A 22,701-nucleotide genomic window follows, 5' to 3' on the forward strand; every position below is an offset into this window, starting at 1 on the left:
CCCCAGAGCTGTAATTCAAGGTGCTAATGAAGTCGATAGCAATAGTTCTTCACCACACCTGAAATTTGGGGTTCTAAAACATTTGTACTTAATGTGTGTGGCAAAAGACTTATGCCCAAATTCTGTAACCAGTGCCTAATGTTAGGCACCTATTTTGGAGGCACCCAACTAGATATTCGTCTATCTAAATTGAACAACAAGCCCAATTAGAAACATAGAAACATAGAAGATGACGGTAGAAAAGGCTACAGCCCATCAAGTCTGCTCACTCTGCTTACCCAACCCCTGTCTATGCCCTAATGACCCAATTTCCTTATCTTGACCCTCGTAGGGATCCCACATGGGTATCCCATTTATTCTTAAAGTCTGGCATGCTGTCTACCTCGATCACCTGCACTGGAAGCTTGTTCCAATGATCAACCACTCTCTCTGTGAAGAAATACTTTTTGGTGTCACCATGAAATTTTCCGCCCCTGAGTTTGAGCGGGTGCCCTCTTGTGGCCAAGGGTCCCTTGAGAAAGAAAATATCATCTTCCACTTCGACACGTCCTGTGAGGTACTTAAATGTTTCGATCATGTCTCCCCTCTCCCTACGTTCCTCGAGAGTGTAGAGCTGCAATTTGTTCAGTCTCTCTTCGTACGAGAGACCCTTGAGCCCCGAGATCATCCTGGTGGCCATCCGCTGAACCGATTCAATTCTGCGCACATCTTTACTGTAATGTGGCCTCCAGAATTGCACACAGTACTCCAGATGAGGTCTCACCATGGCCCTGTACAACGGCATTATGACTTCAGGCTTTCAGCTGACGAAACTTCTATTGATACAACCCAATATCTGCCTTGCCTTAGATGAAGCCTTCTCCACTTGATTGGCAGTTTTCATGTCTGCACTGATGATTACTCCTAAATCTCATTCTGCTGAAGTCCTAGTTAAAGTTTCTCCGTTCAAGAAGTACGTCCTGCATGGATTTCCGCTTCCGAGGTGCATGACCTTACATTTCTTAGCATTGAAGCCTAGCTGCCAGGTTGAGGACCAACTTTCCAATGTAAGCTTTTTAATCAGCACTAATCGAAACTTAGGCACCTATCAAGAAACAGCGATTCTGTAACAAGGCGCCTCTAAAAATTTAGGCGGCCTTCAAAAAAATAGCGCTATGCATGTTAGGCAGCTTGTTACAGATTCGCTGCTCTTAAGCTTGTGTAGGCGCTCACATGGACGCCTACATTTTAGTTGTGTCTAGAGCTGGCCTATCTATTGGGTGCCTCCAAAATAGGTGCCACTCATCACAATTCACTAAACAGCACCTAATTGTTCTTGAATCGCGCTGAACGGTGCCTATGTCAGCGCCTAACTTTTGGGCGCTTCTTATAGAATTTGCCCCTTAGTGCTCCATTTACTAAGGTGCACTAATGGATTCAACGCAGGCTAATGATTAACGTGCACTAAATGCTAAGACCATAGCAATAAAATGGGCTTTCATAGCATTTAGTGCATGCTAATTTTGTGTAATTCAAATGCAGGTCAAATATTGCTTTAGAGTCATGATAGAATCCACAATTGTTGAATTGTTAAGGGCAGCACAGTGGCTTCAGATAAAGTATCCTTTGGCTTCTTAGAGGTAAAGGTATTATCGTGCTTAAAGACTGAATTGTAACACTATAATGGTTTGTTGCAGATCAATCCTCGACTGGATGGGTGTATCCGAGGTTGGAATCTGATGAGACAGGGAGACTCTGGAGTGAAGGAAGTTATTCAGGGAAAAGAAAGCAAGCACTGTTTAGTAACAGTGGATAGAGGGTCCTATTACCCAGGCTCCGGAGCTGCAATGTTTCAACTGAACTATAGTAAGTGAAATTTCCATCCTATATTCATATGATATGACTTAATTAAATCACAGGGAGGCAGATCTATAGCATCTGACACATTAGTTTAATCACTTCAGTAATTGCTGCTAATTGCATAAGTGCTTTTAAATATCAAACTCAAGAACATTAAAATATAACAAGCATAAAATGTAATCTAATAATAAGGCATTATTTTCTCTATTACATTTATTTTTGACTAAATAACAAGCATTTACAATGCACAATAAGGCCCTGATTCTCCAAAGTACATCCCGATTTTAGGCGCCTACAGCTGTCTAATCAGCCAATCGGGATGCACGTTTTTTTAAAAAAAATGCTCCCCAGGCAAGCCTGAAGGCGCCTCCGGGAGCCTAGAGAGACCGGCAAGATGCCTAAGCTCGTCTAAGGGCCTTAGGCGGGCCTTAGGCTGAACCTAGCCGGCCCTACGCGTCTCCCTAGTAGAGGAGAAGCTTAAAATGTAGGCCAGCAAAATGCTGGCCTACATTGTAAGTAGACGCGGCCGCTATACTTATCGCAGCAAGGGATCTCTCTGCCGCTATAAGTATAGCGGGCCGCGGGCCCCTGACCAGGAGGGTGCCCAAACCCTCTGCCCGAAGACGCACCCCCCCGACACTACCGACCGCCCCCCCGACACTACCGACCGCCCCCCCCCGACATTACCGATCTCCCCCCCCGACAATATCGATAGTTGGCAGGAGGGTGCCCAATCCCTTCTGCCTGAAGACGCACCCCCCCCGCGCTAAAAACCCCCAAACCTCCACTCCACCAAACCTGTTCTTAGATGGGTCTTGCACGTCTTGAGCCGGCAGGCACGCCTCGTCGAAATGAAGCAGGCCCGCCCCTTCCCAGCCCATCCCGCCGAAGCCTAAGGTCTGATTGGCCCAGGCTCTAGAAGCCTGGACCAATCAGGCCTTAGGCATAGCGGGCCCGCCCATCCCCACTTAATCTAAGGCCTGATTGGCCAAACAGACCTTAGACTTAATCTAAGGCCTGATTGGCCAATCAGACCTTAGACTTAGTGGGGATGGGCGGACCCGCTATGCCTAAGGCCTGATTGGTCCAGGCTTCTAGAGCCTGGGCCAATCGGACCTTAGGCTTTGGCGGGATGGGCCGGGAAGGGGCGGGCCCGCTTCATTTCGACGAGGCTTGACTGCCGGCTCAAGACGTGCAAGACCCATCTAAGAACAGGTTTGGTGGAGTGGAGGTTTGGGGGTTGTTAGCGCCGGGGGGGGGTGCGTCTTCGGGCAGGAGGGATTGGGCACCCTCCTGCCAGCTATCGATATTGTCGGGGGGGGAGATCGGTAATGTCGGGGGGGGTCGTTAGTGTCGGGGGGCGGTCGGTAGTGTCGGGGGGATGCGTCTTCGGGCAGAGGGTTTGGGCACCCTCCTGGTCAGGGGGCCGCGGCCCGCTATACTTATAGCGGCAGAGAGATCCCTTGCGATAAGTGTAGCGGACCGTGTCTCTAACCCGCGTCTGTAACATGGACGCCGGTTACAGAATCGGGGTTTAGTTTAGGCCGATTCTGAATAGGACGCCTCTCCCGGGCGTCCTATTCAGAATCAGGGCCTAGGTGTCTTGCAGGCCTCGCCTTCAATATAGGCGGCCTGCCTGGGGAGCATTTTTTTTTTTAAACGTGCATCCCGATTGGCTGATTAGACAGCTGTAGGACGCCTACAGCTGCCTAAAATCGGGACGCACTTTTAGAGAATCAGGCCCTAAGTCTATAAAGTTAATAGTGTATGTCTTTGATGCAGGAAGTCAACATTGGCATTTCTCATGGATCACCTGCAGAAGTCAGCATTTTAGGGAGATGCCTGACTTGTTATTAATTTTATTGATAAAGAAGATCAAATTAAGAGAAATGCCTTGCGGTTTAATGTTGTGGACACAAGACCCCAATTTGCCTTAGATACACAACTTAGAACCCAGCAAATCCCACCTGTAAGATAAAAGCAAATTACAGTGAGGACTATTGTCACATTGTTCCCAACAGGGATTGTGCATTCCATTTCTGTAGATGCTAAAAGATCTCATTCAGATTCAGTGTGGAGGTTAATTTTGGTAACAGGCATTGTTCCCTCTAAGCTAAGTGGGAGACCTCCAACTGCATTGGGGAGGGGGAGTGCTTTCAATATTGTATTTTCAATTGCTAGAGACAGGCAGGTTCTCTGGAGTCCTGCACAGCTTGTCTGTCCCTCACTAGTGAAAATGTGCTAGTGAAACAGCAGGACTGTAGGTAGAGGACTCCTACTTAGCTTAGGGGGGAGGGGGGAAGTGGTAATAGGATGCCTAGGCTATCAACATACACAAGGGTAAAATTTGCACCTATTTTATGAAGGCCAATTGTGTGTCTTTTATCAAATTATTCCACAGAAAATAGGTCCACACATTTATTTATTTATAAAATTGCCATACCATTTTATTTATTTATTTTAAAAATTTCTATACCTTTTAAAACTAAACAGTTTATATAATTTACATACATAATTTTGTAAAAACATGATAAAACAGACACACAAACAATCCTCAGAAATCATATCTACCAACTAATACCATAAATTATAGAATGAGAATCCTTTTACTAGGTTGCAGTAGAAAGTGCTTATTAAATGATGTCAAAGTGGCACTCAATTCACTCAAACAATGGTGAGCAAACAATTTCAAAATTCATTCTGAACAGTACTCAAAGTAATTCACAAATTGTCAGGCTGGAATACACCAAATGTTCAGAAGGCTTTGACTGCACTCTCAATCCTTGCACATGTTCAATATTAGAATGGATCTAAAACTTCAAAAATATTTAATGAAACAATTATCTGATGGTTGTATGTCGATGGAAAAAATCCTTCATACTGCTTTAGGGTCCTGACATGTTTCGCAGAATTGCTGCCTCAGAAAACCCGTAGATAAGTGAACTCCAAATCCAATCCTCATCACATACTGCTCAAACCTTGTTATATGAAACAAAAAAATCATGAAGACTGCAGGAGGTACCTGTCCATCACATTCTCCTTCTCCAAAACTTTCAGACAAAATGTTACAGACACTAACTGGTATTTAAAGATCCAAACTAGAAATGACATCAATCATGTAGTGAGGGAGTTTCAAACGCTGTCAGTCACAGAACACAAGCCCAGGTCACCCTTCATGAATGGGATAAAAATGCCCACCATTCCACTTCTTTGTTCAAACCCAGCGAGGAAACAGTTTCCCACCTGTAGATCCACTGCTGCTCTCTTCTCCACAAAGTTTCCATTACATTCCCACCCTGTGGCATAGTTGGAGCTTCTAAGACAGTGTATTTTAAATCACTTAAATCTCTTGCCAATGAACTGTAAGGGGAGCAACAGTGGTGGGGACAAGATATTGGATGGCATTATGGTGGAGGGCAAAGCTTCTTCTAAGGTGCGCATGTGTGCGGCTATGCACTTTTTTTCAGAGCTGAGCTCTTGGCTGCCGCACACCAGGAGTAGCACTTGGCTCCCTCCCGCCACCAGGATGTATCTTGGATCAGGCCGAGTGGCTGCTCCCTGCAGTCCGAGGTTCCATCCACCACCACTTCCCACCACCCTCCATGGGATCCATCTCTATAGCTCTTTCATCCTTCGGGCAGCCGGCAGCGTGAGTGAACACATGCTGCCTTTGGTGGCCCGGAAGCTTTCTCTCTGCTACTGCTTCCTATTCCTTGTTCCTTTATAGATGGGAAGTAGTAGCAGAGGGAAAGCTTATGGGCTGCAGAAGGTAGCGTGTTCACACGCTGCAGGCTGCCCGGAGGATGAAAGAGTGGCTGTTTACCAGATCCCATGGAGGAGAGGAATGCAGGGGGGGTCAGGTCACTGGGGGATTGCACCGGGGGGGGGATTAGAGAAATATTAAACTGAGGTGATGGAGAGTGAAAAAAGAAAAGATGCCAGACCTCTGGGGCAAGGAAGGGGAGGGCAGAAATGCCAGACATTGGTAGGCAATAGGAGGAGGAGGAGGAAAGAGAAGAGGAGATACCACACCACAAAAAGGGAGAAAAGGAAGGAGAGAGAAAGAGATGCCAGACCCGGGAAGGAGGAGAGAGATTCCAAACTAGGGTAGGAAGAAAGAAGAAAGGGAAGATGAGAAATATCAGATTACAAGAAGGGGGAAAGGGAAGGAGTGAAATGAACTACTGGAGGGGGAGGGAAGGAGAGAGATGCCAGACCAGGGAAGGTAAAGTGATTGAGGCCAGACTGGGGGAAGGAGAGGAGAAAGATGTCAGATCACTAGATGGGGAGAGAGAGGGAGGAGATGTTGTACAGGGATGGAAGGGATGGGGAAGGGAAGAGAGATGTCAAAACATGCTGTTTAAGAAAAGATGGGAATAGGGCAGAAGAAAGAGGAAATATGGTACACATGGATGGAGAGGAGGGGAAAGGCAGAGAGATGGAGGAGATGTGCACATGGATAGATGGGAAGGGAAGATATGGAATAGTAGCTAGAATTGAGAAGGAAGAAGAAAGTGGAATATTGAAAGTTAATGCCAAAGATGGATTTAGGGCAGAAAGTGGAAAGAGACACAGCAAATCAATAAAAAGGCCCTGGAAATAGAGTTAAGGGCACAGACAGAAGTAAGTGCAACCAGAGACTGGGAAAACATGTAGAAAAATAAAATCACTAGACAACAAAGATAGGAAAAATGATTTTATTTTTAACTTAATGATTGAAATATGTTGGTTTTGAGAATTTACATCTGTTGTCTATGCATTTTTTTCTATTTCTCTGGTATTGTATTACATGTTTTCAGGTTCTGGCATTAGAGTTTCGTTTATGTGTTTTAGGACTTTTAATTTGTGTTCCTTTATTTGCATAGGGTTAAACTGTGTTCTGCATTTGTGATCAAGGCCAGATGTTCTGGTAGGAATGAATGATGAGAAACTTTATTAGTGTCATGGCCCTATCGGCACTCCTTCACCCCTTTTGGACTCAAATCATCCCTCGTTTTATGGAAGTGGGAAGGAGAGAGGGGGCAGGGCAGGTTTTTTTATCACCAGCTGTGGCGATATTAGCTCCGACGCTCATAGGAATTCTATGAGTGCCAGAGCTTTTACTGTCACAGCTGGCGATGAAAAAGTCTAATGCGGCTTCATAAAACGGGGGGAGGGGAGGTGGTGGCGACATGGTTCTCTGTTAGCATTGACTGTGCAGGATCAATCTGTACTTGTATGGCTTGTTTAGTTTTACAATGGGGGTATTGATGTTGTACTGCTCACTGCAGTATGTAAGATGTTGCTTTTCTTAGGTACATGCTTGTTGTGAGATATGTGGATTGTTACTAAAAATTATTTTTTTCATATAGATGAGGGGGGTGTCAAAAAATGATGGGCCCCGGGTGTCACATATGCTAGGTACACCACTGATCTCACATGTGAATGATGTCATCCAACAACCCAGTATGGACACTGACAATTGACCATCTTAGGCAGTTCCCATACTGCGTGCATGCCAGTGCCTTCCTGCCCATCATTGGCTTGTAGGACCATCAGTTCTTATTTTCCATGGAGCCAATAAACTGTGTCTTCTGTGTCTTCATTTTTTCCTCAGCACGCGAAGCTTAGTTGATTTTAGTTTTTGTCATTTTCTTCATAATTTTTCATTTTTCCCTTAAGTTTGATTCAATGTGATCAATTTTTAATTTTTGGCCTTCAGGAACCCAGGAAGTATTGATGTTTCTTGGTATACTTTTCACTCGACTTCACCAGGCCATCAAGCCCTTTGACTTTGCATTGGCCATTTTCCCCTCCATGTCAAAGAGGGTGCTGAGCAGCTTCAAGAAATGTACTTGATGTAATCAGACCATTTCAGGCTCTGATCCCCATAACTTGTGTGTTTAGTGTCTAAACTAACTAAACTAAACCTTAAGGGGGTACTAATAATAAAAAAAAAAAAACGTCTAAAAAGTGTCCTAAATGGCTACTTGGACGATCAAAAAGCCTGATCGTCCAAGTACCCATAACCAAAGCTGGTTTTTAGACGTATCTAAAAACAGCTTAGGCCTTTCCCCTGCCTCTAAACGCACAGAGAGAAAAGAGGTGTGTTTAGAGGAGGGGAAAGGGCGGGCAGTGGGCGGGAGGTGGGCCGACCTACACCTAGCCGTACAACTGGTATAACCAATACAGTTTAGTCGGCACTTAGACCTTTTTCACTTAGACTAAATAAAACCAGGTCTAAGTGCCGAAAAATGGGCCGCTGAGCTAATGGCCACTGGCGCCATCAGTTCAGCGACCCGGCACCTAACCATCGCGGCAGGAGAGATGCCTCATCTCCCCTACCGCGATGCCATCACTCTTCTGCCCGAACTGCCGCGACCCGCGGCAGTTCGGGTAGAGGAGTGATGGCATTGCGGTAGGGGAGATGAGGCATCTCTCCTGCCGCGATGCATCACTCCCCCCCACACACACAACATCGGGGCAAGAGGGAGCTCAAGCCCTCTTGCCCCAGCCAACCGCGGCACCCCCGACATGATCGGGGCAAGAGGGAGCTCAAGCCCTCATGCCCCAGCCAACCGCGGCACCCCCGACACGATCGGGGCAAGAGGGAGCCCAAGCCCTCTTGCCCCGCCGACTCTCCAACAATATCAGGCCAGGAGAGAGCACAAGCCCTCCTGGCCCAGCCGATCCTGCCCCCCCCCCAACAACATCAGGCCAGGAGGGAGCCCAAACCCTCCTGACCATGGCGACCCTCTACCCCTACCCCGCACTACATTACGGGCAGGAGGGATCCCAGGCCCTCCTGCCCTCGACGTAAACTTCCCTACCCCCAATGACTGCCCCCCCCAAGAACCTCCGACTGCCCCCCCAGCCGACCCGCGACCCCCCTGGCCGACCCCCACGACACCCCCACCCCCCCTTCCCCGTACCTTTGGTTTAGTTGGCCGGACAGACGGGAGCCAAACCCGCCTGTCCGTCAGGCAGCCAACGACGGAATGAGGCCAGATTGGCCCATCCGTCCCAAAGCCTCCCCTACTGGTGGGGCTTAAGGCGCCTGGGCCAATCAGAATAGGCCCGGGAGCCTTAGGCCCCTCCTGGGGGCGGGGCCTGAGGCACATGGGCCCAACCCGACCATGTGCCCAAGGCCCAGGGGGGTTGCGGGACGGTTGGGGGGGCGGTCGGAGGTTCTTGGGGGGGTGGTCATTGGGGGGAGGGGGGTTTGCGTCGATGGCAGGAGGGCCTGGGATCCCTCCTGCCCGTAATGTAGTACGGGGTTGGGGTAGGGGGTCGCCGTGATCAGGAGGGTTTGGGCTCCCTCCTGGCCCGATGTTGGGGGAGGCAGGATCGGCTGGGCCAGAAGGGTTTGGGCTCCCTCTTGGCCCGAACAACTAGCGGAGGGGGGGTCGCCAGGGCCAGGAGGGCTTGGGCTCCCTCCTGGCCCGATATTGTCGGGGAGTTGGGGAGTCGGCGGGGCAAGAGGGCTTGGGTTCCCTTTTGCCCCTATCGTGTCGGGGAGTCGGGGGGGGGCAAGAGGGCTTGAGCTCCCTCTTGCCCCGATGTTGTCGGGAGGGGGGGGGTCGCGGTTTGACATGGCAGGAGGGCTTGGGCACCCTCCTGCCTGGTTCGTTGGGGGGGGGGGATTCTGTAACCGGTGTTGTTTTTGACAAGCACCGGTTACAGAATCCAGCTTTTAGGCGAAGGACTGGCTCCTCCTTCGCCTAAAAGCCCTTCTGTTGGACGTTTGTGGCCTTGGCGTGTTTTTGTTTCATTATGGCTAAAAAGTGTAGACGTGCTGTGGGGGTACTTGTAGACGTAGTGGAGATTGGGCGTTTAGGCAGAGGAAGGCCATAATCAAAACATGGACGTTTGTTTTGGTTATGGACACTTTCCCTGCTTCTGAGTTGAACGTTTAGGGACTTAGGCCAAAAGGGGACTTAGATGCTTTTTTTGATTATGCCCCTCTAAGCTTATATACTGCATCTTCTCTATAAATATAGAGCTCGACACGGTTTATAAAAATTAAAAGGGAAGTTCAATGGGAGTTGGTGGAAGTGTCTACGGAATAGTTGGAAAGAGCCCAGGTTGCACTGCTTGGCAGGGAACTTATTCCAGAGCTCTGGACATTCATTGTAAACTCTGTTTATGCAAAAGAGGTCACTGAAAGCCCAGCAAATCCAATGTGATAAACTTATTGGTAGGAGATTTGTGGGCTGACATCCACCCTGCACTGATATCGGCATCGGTATCAACACTGCATACACTGATGCCAACTAGGGTGGGAAGACACCTAGCATGCGTGCAGTATGGACACAGCCTAAAGATTTAAAGTGACAGTGCACTGAGTTCCATGGATGGCGTCGCCCACATTTGAGATTATACGCCTGCTGTCCTGACAGAAAACCTGCTACATGTAAGTACAGTGGCGTACCAAGGGGAGGGTGGGGGGGGGGAGGTCCGCTCCGGGTGCAAGCCCCAAGGGGGTGCACAGCTGGCCACCCTCCGGGGAATAGGCTGCTGCCGAGGAAAGGCTGCCACTGCCGCCATCGGGAACAAGCCAGCGCCGAGTTCTCCCTGCTTTTCTTCCCCGCGGGGCGGACCAACTCTTGCCACCCGTGTCAATTCTGACATCGGAGAGGACGTTAGAATTGACGTCGGGTGGCGAGAGTTGGTCAGCCCTGCGAGGAAGAAAAGCAGGGAGGGAGAACTCGGTGCTGGCCTGTTCCTAATGGCGGCAGTGGCAGCCTTTCCCCAGCGGCGGTGGCAGCAGCATGTTTCCCAATGGCAGTGGCATGGGGGAGGGCAGGGAGAAAGAAAGAAAGAAAGGGGTGACAGGGAGCCAGAAAGAAAGAAAGGGGGCAGGGTGAAACAAAGAAAGAAAGAAAAAAATGGGGCATGGAGAGAGAGAAAGACAGACATAGAGAAAGAAAGAAGGGGGCAGGGTGAAATAAAGAAAAAGTTTGGGGAGGGAATGAGGTCTGGAGGAGAGGAAGCATACAGGAGGCTGAAAGAAGGGAAGAAATATTGGATGCACAGTCAGAAGAATAAAGTGCAACCAGAGACTGATGAAATTACCAAACAAAGATAGGAAAAATGATTTTATTTTCAATTTAGTGATCAAAATGTGTCCGTTTTGAGAATTTATATATGCTGTCTATATTTTGCACTATGGCCCCCTTTTACTAAACCGCAATAGCGGTTTTTAACGCAAGGAGCCTATGAGCGTCGAGAGCAGCATGGGGCATTCAGCGCAGCTCCCTGCGCTAAAAACCGCTATCGCGGTTTAGTAAAGAGGGGGGGGGGGGTGTATTTGTTTATTTTTGCATAAAGTCATCTGCCTTGACCTCTTTGAAAACCCGCAGAATATAAATGATAATTAACATTTTCTCTGTGTACAGTGTGCTTTGTGTTTTTAAAATTTTATTGTTGGTAGATCATTTTGACTTGGCCACGAAGGTAAGGGAGGGGAGCTGCTGAAAGACATCTAGTAATCCTTGCAGGCTTGATTGTGCAGGGAATTATTTTTATAAAATCATGTTTTGTTATGTGACTGGCATTATTTAGACTTTAATTTCTATGAATGAATAGAATGTGAATAGAATGAAAATGATATAAAATTACTTGCTTGTTTTTATGTGCGTGCACTGAAGGAAAGTGGAGAGAGAGTGTGCTGAGGATGCTGAAGGGAAATGGGGAAGAGAGAGTGGGTAGAAGACGCTGATTTATAAATTGACAATTGTACAGAATATTGTTTCTTTTTATACTTTAATATAATAAGTTCAATATAAAACAATTCAAGGCTTGTGTGGATGGAATCAGGTGGTTTGTGGAGATGAGGACCGAGCTTACGGGGATTAGTCCAATAAAATGGTATTTTCTTATTTCTCATTATTTGTTTTATTTTTATTTGTTAATTTGTAAAGTGGTGATTGTTATGTATCAGTTTTTTCAAATTTACATCTACTGTCTATATTTTGCACAGTATTAAAGGACATGTATTACTGTTTTTGTGGTGTTGCATTGTATGCAGAGTCTGGTTCTTGGCAGTTCAGTTTAACTTTTGTCTACATATTTCTATTTTTAGTTTGTGATTATTCCATATTGGGCGAGGGTGAAAGGTATAAAAAGATAGCCTCAATAATAGTTATGCTCAGAACATCTTATACAATCCAATGGGAATTCTGATTCCACTTTCTCAAAACGAGTCAGTGGTGTTGGAATTCTTCATCATTCCCAATACATGGAAAGTACTCAATATGTTTTTTAGAAATATATGTTTTTAAAATTTTTTTCTTTTTTCTTTTTAAAGATTTTTTCCTATTTTCACATCAATATAACTTATTATAGCTTAAATAGCTTGTATATAGAAAAAGGTTTAAAAGTGCATCACTTAACTTAAATCCTTATCGGTTCCCCTTCCCGACGCGTTTTGGAATTCTTTTTCAAGGTCGGGGGAACTGAAAAGCAACACACACACCATAAGAAATCACACCCAAACAATCTCTAAAACATTTAAGTCTTCTAAGTATTCAACTCACCAAGAGATAAGGTTAATCCTCAACCATACATTTACTGCCACTGGCTATCAAGAAAGATGGCCGCGGCGTTCATTCAGAGCATTAAATAGTCCCACCCCCCTCATCATACTCAGTATCCTAGCAACCCAAACGATCCAGAGAGAAAGTTCAAAACAAAAGGCCCCTAATTTTTGACATCAGCAATCTACTTGGGCCATCCAATCTGAGGCTTCATTTAACCCGGATGGAGCCATAGTTTGAAGTTGAAACATCCAGCGCAACTCCCGCAGATTTAAAGTGCGCTCAATGTTCCCTCCCTCCCACCCAACAATGATCTTATCTAATATTCTCCATTTCAGGTCCTTCAAACCATGTTTACATAATTTCCAGTGTCTAACTAGAGGAGAAGCTTCACAACTCGTGTTCACTCTAGATTTGTGCTCAGTGAGACGGGTCTTAATAGCCCTGGTGGTACGACCCACATAAAGTTTGGAACATGGGCACTGGATTAAATATATGACATAGTCCGAATTGCAATTGGTGTTATGTCTAGCAATATACTTGGTACCTAAAATGGGATGAGTCCAGGTCTCGCCTGCCAGCACAAACGGGCACCACTGGCACTGACCACAGGGTTCATGACTCCCCTTACTTTTAAATGGAGAGTCCCTGAGAATATAATGCCCTAAACTTTCCCCTAAGTTTTTCCCTCGGCGATAGGAACATATTGGATATTCAACCAAGGTAGGGATGGCAAGTTGGACTATGTGCCAGTGGTTTTGTACCATGCGGGCAATTTCAGGAGCATGGGTGGAAAAGTTCTGAACAAATGTGACTATTTCAGAATCTTCAGTAGATTTATCGATAGTTGGTTTCAACAGCAATTCTCTCTGAGCAAACTTAGCTCTTTTATAAACCCTCTGGACCACCTCAACCGGGTAACCCCTTTCATAAAAACGTTGTTTCATCACTCTAGCTTGTAGCCTAAACTCATCCAAGGAGTAGCATATTCTTCTCAATCGGAGAAACTGGCTGATAGGGAGGCTTTGTCTCAATCCTTTAGGGTGGAAACTATGGAATCTCAGGAGACTATTCCGATCAGTTGCTTTTCGATAAATGGTTGTAATTAATTCCCCATTCAATTTCATGATTTTTAAATCAAGGAAATTAATTTGATTATGATGGGTAGACATAGTAAACTGAATATTCCTGTCCACTTGATTCAACCAGTCTACAAACTTGATTAAGTCCTCCAAGGAGGATGACCACAAGCAGAAAATGTCATCCAGATAGCGTTTCCAGATCTTCACATGTTCAAAGTGTGTGCTTTTATAGATATAATCTTCTTCCAACTTTGCCATGTACAGGGATGCCAAGGACGGAGCTAACGAGGCTCCCATTGCTATCCCATGCGTTTGGAGAAAGAATTGCTGTTGAAACCAAAAATAGCTCTTAGTTAGAACTAGATTAGCTAGTTCCATTAGAGTTTGAAAAACCCCCCTGGCCGCCCTATCGTATCCATGAGGGATTCCCCATTTGAACCTTTGTCTAAGTTCTTAGACATCTTTCTGCAAAAGGAGGTTCTGGAAACTAAATCTCGGGTTAAAGACACCACCCACATGCTTGACATGTTAGCAGAGATTAAGAGGGTGGAGTCTTCATGGCTGTTCGTTACCCTCGATGTAACAGCTTTGTATACGATGATACCCACTGAGGGAGCTCTGTCATTGTTACAGGGGGTGTAAGATCTAACATTACGGCCTCGTTTCTAATGGAACTACTAAAATACATGTAACCTCAGTCGTGTGATTGACTCACATCATCCCACAGCCAGAAAAATTTTTAAATATTTTTAGCGTGCTTTAATTTGGCAGTTATTGCAGGATGCCTGAGTGTGTCCCAGGTATGCCATTTTAAGTGGCTTAGTGGTTAGGGCACCTGCTCCTTGTGATTCTGGGCAAGTCACTTAACATTTCATTGCCCCAGGTTCAAAATAAGTACCTTTCTAAAATATGTAAACTGCTTTCATTGTAACCACCCAGATAGGGTTACCAGATGTCTGGGGAAACCTTGACATGTCCTCTTTTTAGAGGATTTCCAAAACTTGGCAGTTTGTCCGGGTTTTGGAAAGCCTGAACTTGGGGCCGCAACTGGGGGGGGGGAGACCTCTGAGCATCACGGATGTGACATGATGACGTTGCACACATCTGCCAATGCTCAAGGCCCTCCAGACGCTGCCCCGAGCTCAGGGAAGATGATGAAGGTTTGCATGGGGGTGTGACTGAAGGCAGAACAGGGTGGGCCGGGGGCAAAACAGGGCATGACTGAGGGATGGAACAGGGTGGGGCCACATGTCCTCTTTTTTAATGTTAAAAATCTGGTAACCCTATACAGAAAAATTGGTTTCTCAAGTGCCATCTCTTTTACTCTTAGTAAAAAGGCTTCAAAGTAAGCAATTTAAATTGACAGTGCTCTCTAACTGGAAGCCAGTTCAGCTATATCAAGAGGTAAAACTCTTTCCTATTTCCTTTTACTGAATTAGATTCTACGTAGATATAATTGTGTTTATGTACAATATGTGCCAATAAAAATAGGCTTTTATAAAATATAGTGTTTTAGCCCGTTACATTAACGGGTGCTAGAGTAGATGTCTATTTTTTTTTGGGGGGGGTTCTTTGTCTCTTTCTCCTTGGACGCTGTCTGTCTGTCATTCTTTCTGTCTGTCTTTCCCTGGCCCCCTGTCTGTCTATCTTTCTTTCTGTCTCTGGCTCCCTGTATTTCTCTGTTGCACCATGCCTGCCTGTCTCTCAGTGGCCCCCTTCTTATGCCCGTAGTGCCCCATCCTATGTCCTTAGTGCCCTCAGTGACTCCTTCCTATGTCCTTAGTGTCCCCAGTGCTGCCTTCCTATGTCCTTAGTGCCCCCAGTGCTGCCTTCCTATGTCCTTAGTGCCCTCAGTGCTTCCTTCCTATGTCTTTAGTACCCCAGTGCTTCCTTCCGATGTCCTTAGTACCCCTTCTTACATCCTTAGTGCCCCCAGTGACTTTTTCCCGTGTCCTTAGTGTCCCCAGTGCTGCCTTCCTATGTCCTTAGTGCCTCAGTGCTTCCTTCCCATGTCCTTAGTATCCCTTCCTACATCCTTAGTGCCCCCAGTGCCTCTTTCCGGTGTCCTTAGTGTCCCCAGTACTTCTGTCCTGTGTCCTTAGTGCCCTCAGTGCCCCTTCCTATGTCCTTAGTGCCCCCCAGTGCCTCCTTCCTATGTCCCCCTCACTGCCTTCCAGACTTTGACCCAACCCCACCCCCAAAGCCAGCCTGCCTGCCTCCCTCACATCCCCCTGTGTAGTAGATCCAATGAGCAGCATCTTTAAATTTCTACCCCCCCATTCCCCCTGTACAGTAGAACCCGACATTTTTATTTCCTTCCCTCCCATTCCCCCTGTACAGTAGAACTGGTGATCAGCCTGATTCCATATTCCCCCCAGCCCCCGCCACCATGCAGCCGACCCCATTGACTCTCCCATCCGCCCCTCCCACTGCGAGACGACCTATAAACCTTCCGGAACGAGCAGCGTCCCCAGCACTTTAAAGACGCTGCTTCGCAACCTTCTAATGCCAATTTCCTCTGCCGCGTCTCTATCTCTGATGATGTCATCAGGGTCGCGAAGCAGCATCTTTAAAGTGCTGGGGACGCTGCTGGTTCCGGTAGGTTTTTTGTTTCGAGGTAGATGGGAGGCTCAACGGAGGTTTGGGTGCGGCGGGGAGGGGGGGCCGAAGATGACGAACTGCTTCCTTATAGTGAGTCGAGGGAGGGAGTAGAAGCACGCATGCGCAGTCTTGCCAGCGGGGACCTACAGGTTCATGGAAAATGGAACACGCAGGTAAGAGTGCGCATGCGTGCTTAGGGTTTTATTATATTAGATGGATATATATGCTTTCTTAATTGCCAATCTCACCATAGTTGCTGTTGTGTGTCTGTGTGCCTGTTTTTTATGCTTGTATATCCAAGGGCAGTTTTAATAAGATCCTACTTGAGTGTGTAAAATGTTGTTCTACATGCTGAAGTCCCTTATAAATTTACTCCAGGCATGCACTATCGAATTTGCAATCTAGCAGCCCTTCAAACAGGATGACTCCATTAATTCAGAAGGCTCATTTACAAAGACTAATGTAATAACTCATTCTCCACGCCACCTGCTCTTGGTTGGATTAAGACTTGGGCATCTGCAAGTGCATATTGCATAAGATAGTCTGTCCATTTGTACTTTCTGTGAGGGAGAAAAAAAAAATGCCTGGTCTTGTTCTTTTTCTTTTCTTTGAACAGATAACACAGGAAGCGATGAAGGCTGGTTGGTTAATGTGACTCTGAATATTCGCCCATCAACAGGCACAGGAGTTTTGTTTGCTTTGGTTAATGATAACACAGTGCCCCTTGCTCTTTCTATGGAACATTCACTCTCGGATGATGTGGAGGTGATTTCTCTTTAGCTATCTGTTGTAAATCGTTCCAGAGGAGCTTGAACATTCTTTCCAAACACACAAGGGTTCTTTTACTAAAGTGTGGTAGGGTTTTGCACTTACTGTACGTTGACAGCAAAAAGTACAAAGCCTGTGTAAATGTAGGGGACCATGCCTAGCACTTTTCCTGCATGTACCGTACAGGGCAGACAGTTTGTGTGTGGATAGGTTATGGTGGTAGTAATTGCAGCTGTTTGCCAGGAGTTGTGACAACTGGCAATTTCATGTGATACCCAACTCCCATCCCTACCCTCATTAATCAACTAGAATAGGGTTTTATGCTGCATTGTTGATTTTAATGTGTGGTAGACATTACCATGGGTTCATGCTAATTTTATTTTGCTTCATTTATTTTTTTTTCTCCTGCTCGCCACAGATTGCATACTTATTAGCATCATATGTAATTTGACTCATTCATAAGACTCAAGGAATTCTGAGGTAGGCTTTTTAGCCAAAACACAGCCCATGTTGAGTCAAGTCATGTTATTGGTCTGCTTATATGGTTGATATTAAAGTTCCTTTGGTTTGAAGACCTGGACTTCTAGGCTCTTTTTTGGACTCTCCTGTGTTAGTGCAGAGTTTGACATTCCCTGTTGTCTACTGGAGTGTTCATACTAATGCCTTCCACACTCTAAAACCCATGTTATAGTTTATAGTTTATTGAAATACATGCTATACCGCATTTGCTAACTTGCAGATCAAAGCGGTTCACAATTTTTTTTTTTTTTTTTTAATTCACATCAGAAAAAAGAGCTTCATATGATTTGAAAATAGAGTAAGTTTCTTTCATGCAGTACAGTAGGTTCTGCTATAGCTTATTTATAATCACTTTGAAAAAAACCTGTGTGCCAAATATTCAGCCCATGGCAGAAAGTGGCTGGGCTAAGCTAAACTTGGATATTTAATGGTAGGACATGCACTGCTCCTGGCTTTGACTATCCAGGTTTGTCAACAAATCTGAGGTTAATCGGGCACTGGCCAACATTCAGACTGCTGCCTGGTTAACTTGCCACCTAAAGTTAGGACTGCTGTTTTGCTGTCCTAACTTTATACAGTTATTTATCCAGTTAGCAGACTGAAAAGCACCACTAAGAAGCTAAGTTGATACCGCTCTAACTTAGTTCCTAGACTACCGCTTTCCTAACTGGCTAGAACATTGCTGATTAGCAAACATATTCAGTTACACTAACTGGTTAAGTGCCGCTGAATATTGGGTGCCATCTCACTTAGCAGGGTTTAATAGGGAGAAGCCTTTCCTGCCTGGTAAACCCTTTTGAGTACTGGGCCCTTGTATGTTCAGATAGAGAATCATTACTGCTTCTATAATGGACTGTCAATAACCAAGACTGTTAGAAAATGAGCAGACCAAGAACAGCCCGACTTTTTAAACAAAATAAAAAGTATGAGTGAATTCAATAGCCAAGATGTCATGTGGCTGTTTATTCTTACACCTGACAGGTTTTTGGTCATGTAGCTTACCCCATATTTATTTAAACCCAGTTACTTTTAACTGCTTTTGCCACATTCTCTGGCAGTGAATTCCAGAGCTTAACTATGCTGTGAGTGAAAAAATGATTTTTTTTTTTCAATTTGCTGTAACTTCATGGTATGTCTCTTAGTCTTTTTATCTTTTGAAAGAATAAACACGTGAGGCTGGATTCTGTAAACAGCGCCATGATCAGCATCCGCCAACAAAAGTGGCACTGATCACGTGTCAATCACACGATGGCGCCGTTTATAGAATTGCAGCTATGTTACAGATAGGCACTGGAAATGTAGGCCAGAGAATTCAAGGCCTACATTTCTGGTGCCTATCTGTGATGAGAATCCTGACTATGAAGGTGCCTACCGACGCCTAAGGGTACTTCCAGCATTAACCACACCTATATTACCCTTAGGCATCAATAGGTGCCTCCATAGTTGCAGTTCCGGCACCGTTTGTGGAAGCGCTGTCCTTTTTATTTATTGCATTATAATTACATTTATTACATTATAATTGTTATTAAACCAATCAATTATCACATCAATTAAAGGCAATTAAACCAATTAAAACCAGCGCCATTAGGGCACCTACTGCGCCCTAAGTCGTGGTGCCATTTATAGAATTTGGACCTAAATTCATGGATTCCATTCCGCTCAGGATTTTATAGACCTTTATCATATCTCTCCTTTTCTGTCTCTTCTACAGCCTGATGAGTCCTAATCTCTGTAACCCTTCCTCACAGGGAAGTTGCCCCTTCCTCTTTATCATTTGGGTCCTTTCTCTGTACATTTTCTAATTCTGCTTTGTCTTTTTTTGGAGATGCAATGACTAGAATTACATGGAATACTGAAGATGCATTTGCACTATGGAGTGAAACATTATGATACTCTGTTTTATTCTCCAGTTCTCCTACGCTAAACTATTCTGAAGAAATGAAATGATTGTCTCCTTCCTTCCACAGAAGCTCTTGGTCACTGTTGAGAATGTAGCAATTGCTCGTCTGCATTCCAAGAGACTGTGTACCAATAAAAATTTGCTACTGCAGCTGAAAGTGAACAGGAAACTGGTGGAACTGGTGGCCAACTCACATATTGACATCACTTATTCCAATAAAGCAGAATTGGAACAGCAGCTGTTTATCTTGGACAAAGCAATGAAAGAGCAAGTTGAGACCTATCTTGGAGGCCTTCCAGGTAACTTTCTTCCTTTTTTGTTCTTAAGGGCAACACTGGCAGAAAAAATATCTCTTTACATTAGCTGAAAAAGCTCCCCCCAGGAACAATTTATCATCTATAGTTTATACTTAAATAGGTATTACAAACAGATTAATTTGTGTAGAAGGGGATCAGTGGGGCTGATATCCAAAGATTTATTTGGAATGCAACACTTGGATGCTACTGCCAGACCACAAAGGATTGCAAGTGAAATTAGAAAGCAAAAGTAGGTGATATCTATGTGTTAAGAGAGACTATATGAGGACGTGCAAAGAAGGGCAGACTTGTTTGTTTGGGTTTCTAGTGCAATAGACACTTCATTCTGGAACTGGTGGGTAGTGACCTTCTGATCGCGAGATCTGATGGAGAGAGCCTCATTAACATTTTTGCGCTCTGTCTCCCTTCATTTTGGGCTGTCCTGCAAATCCTCAGTTCTTTAGCGTCCCTCCAGACTGGCACAGAAACGGATGGGTTTACATTCCTCTGCCAGCAGGTGGAGACTGGGACATTGACTTTTAGCTGTAGTATAAGTGGGCTGTGCAGTCCTATCTACCATCAGTCTGTTCTCAGTCTCCAGTAGGTGGTGGTGGTAAGCCTGTGCAGTCTTTCCCTGGTTTAGTGTAGGGCCTGTTGGATTTGTTTAGTGGCCTTCTTGTCCCTGTTGTGGGTGCCAGATTGAGCTTGGGAGACCCTTTTGGGGGTCTGTCCAACCTCAGGTGTGGCACACTCAATTGGTTGAGTCCCTCCCACCATTTCTTCCACTCTCTCAGACATGTCCATATTACTTAATGCCTTATTCTTTTCTCTGTCCAGCACTGTCAAGGATAGAGGACAACTATTACTATTTTGAAGAGAATAGGAGGTATCTTGCAGAACTCTAAGACTATTAGTGCAGGTTGTACTCAAGTAGGTGGCCTGTTCATTCCACCTTGTTATATAGTTATATGTTTTTTGGATGATTTTGTGTTAAAATGTTGTGATATGAGCAGAACAGACTTGTTTCTTGGGGAGTGTCCCCATATCCCTCCATTATATTTCCTCTCTAGGGCTGACAGTATGCTTTGATACGAACTGAGGATTTACAGGACAGCCGAGAGTGAAGGGAGGCGGAACACAATGATAATGAGGCTCTCTTCACTAGGTCTTGTGAACAAAGGGTCACTACCCATCAGTTCCAGAGTGATGTGTCTATCTACTAGAAAAAAGATTATCAAGGTAAGGACCTAATCTTCTCTTATTAGCAGCATCATGGGGTAAAGACCTAGAACAATTACTTTCACCCTCTACTTATGAGGAATTTAGGAAACGTCTAAAAACACACCTGTTCTTAAAACATCTTGACAACTGATCCACTTATCTCTTTCCTCTCAATAGCGACCTACTGTCCTTTTGATCACTTTTCTCCTCAACAATGAATTTCCTGTCTAATTACTTCTCTTTCCTCTTCCCCTCTTGAAGTCAGTCAATTTGTACCTTTGCTTAATCTTTTGTAAACTGCATAGAACTTCACGGTATTGCGGTATATAAGCTGTTATTATTATTATTATTAGCCCCTTTTATGAAGAGATTCACCTGAGATAGCAAGTACAATTCAACAAAAAAACTTACAATTTTGTTAACAGCATTACATTAATAAAAAGACCAAATATAAGCAAATAATGTGCAATGAGTGAGGTAAACTCAAATTCAGCAAATTGAAACTTAATAATAGGACTATCATGAAACAGTTTCAAAAGTATACTTATAACAGCACTGAAATTCAAGTAAGAGATATAATACAATGTCAGCATAATACTTAAGAAACAACTAAGTACAAATCAGAACATTCAAATTACATATATATGATGCTAAACCTTTACAACAATACAGCTTATCCTATAGCCAAGGGCCAAGTGTAGTTATCAGATAGGTGGTACAGAGTCAGTTGGGATAACAGATAGGAGGCTAAACTCAAGGCAAGTTGATTATACAGTTAAACATTAAATAATGAACTGATTAGTGTGTGTAGCAAGCTAGTCCTGGTGCAGGATGAGTGTATAGTCAATCACTCTATGTATTAAAGGCTTGAGTGAAGAGCTAGGCTTTTATCTGCTTCCTGAAGTAGAGTTAATCTGGGAGTAAATTCCAGAGTGTGGGGCTACTCCTGAGAAAGCTCGCTGGCAGGTATCACACTGTACAATTTATTTTGATGAGGGTACAGATAGGGAAGCTTCTTGAGAGGTCTCAAAGGTGTGTAAAGGTTTAGCTTATTCTTTAAGTATTCTGGACCATTTTGTCAGAGGACCTTGAAAATAAAACTGTTTTAAATTTAGCTCTGTAAGGTACTGGTATCCAGTGTAGTTTTTGCAGGAATGTGGTCACACCGCTTGCAGCCTTCTATCAGTCATGCTGCTGCATTCTGAATTAGTTACAGTTGATGCAAACTCTTTTTGGTTAGACCAGTGTACAGAGCATTACAGTAATATAGTCATGATATTAACATAGCATGGACTTGTCTTTTCAATGTATGGAGAGAGATTTCGTAACTACCGTAGATGATAGAGACAATTTTTAAAGGTTGTTTGAATTTACAGGATCAGAGTGAGTGATGAGACTAGCAGTATCCTGAGATTCCTGACCCGTGATTTTAGAGGGAGTTCATACTTCCCTACAGATATTTTGAAGTCAGGTATTTGTTCCTTTGTGTTAGGAACCCAAAGAATCTCTGTTTTGCATGGGTTCAGGCAGAGTTTATTGTTGTTTGCCTATTCCTGAGTTGCGGTTAAAAAGGCAGTCAGTTTACTCAAAGCTGTATGTAGATCTGGTTCAATGGGTATGAGTAAATGCACATCAGCAGCAGATATATAGAATTTTGTGTCCTTTGACCGAAGCAGCTCAGCCAGAGGCTTAAGATAGATATTGTGGGAGTGTGTGGTGCAGTGGTTAGAGCTACAGCCTTGGAACCCTGAGGTTGTGGGTTTGAATCCCGCACTGTTCCTTGTGACCCTGGGCCAGTTACTTAATCCCCATTGCCCCAGGTACACTAGGTAGAGTGGGAACCCACCAGGACAGTTAGGCAAAAATACTTGAGTACCTGAATAATTTGTAATCCGCATAGAATTGTAGGATATGCAGAATTTAAATTATGGACTTCTGTGGCACCCCACAGTTCAATT

At 44.8% G+C, this 22,701-nt stretch overlaps 1 protein-coding gene across 5 annotated transcripts in view; it reads left to right on the plus strand.

Annotated features, from left to right (window-relative positions):
• Positions 1-22,701, plus strand: part of PROS1 (protein S) — a 99,262-nt gene that overhangs the window by 72,311 nt on the left and 4,250 nt on the right. For all 5 annotated transcript variants that reach the window (XM_033940508.1, XM_033940506.1, XM_033940507.1 and 2 more), the window contains 3 exons: positions 1,677-1,845; positions 16,656-16,804; positions 19,294-19,525. In XM_033940508.1, the coding sequence (XP_033796399.1) occupies positions 1,677-1,845; positions 16,656-16,804; positions 19,294-19,525 (550 nt within the window). The remainder of the gene's footprint in view (positions 1-1,676; positions 1,846-16,655; positions 16,805-19,293; positions 19,526-22,701) is intronic.

The sequence above is a fragment of the Geotrypetes seraphini genome, chromosome 4 (genome assembly GCF_902459505.1).
Source record: "Geotrypetes seraphini chromosome 4, aGeoSer1.1, whole genome shotgun sequence".
Lineage (NCBI taxonomy): Eukaryota > Metazoa > Chordata > Amphibia > Gymnophiona > Dermophiidae > Geotrypetes > Geotrypetes seraphini.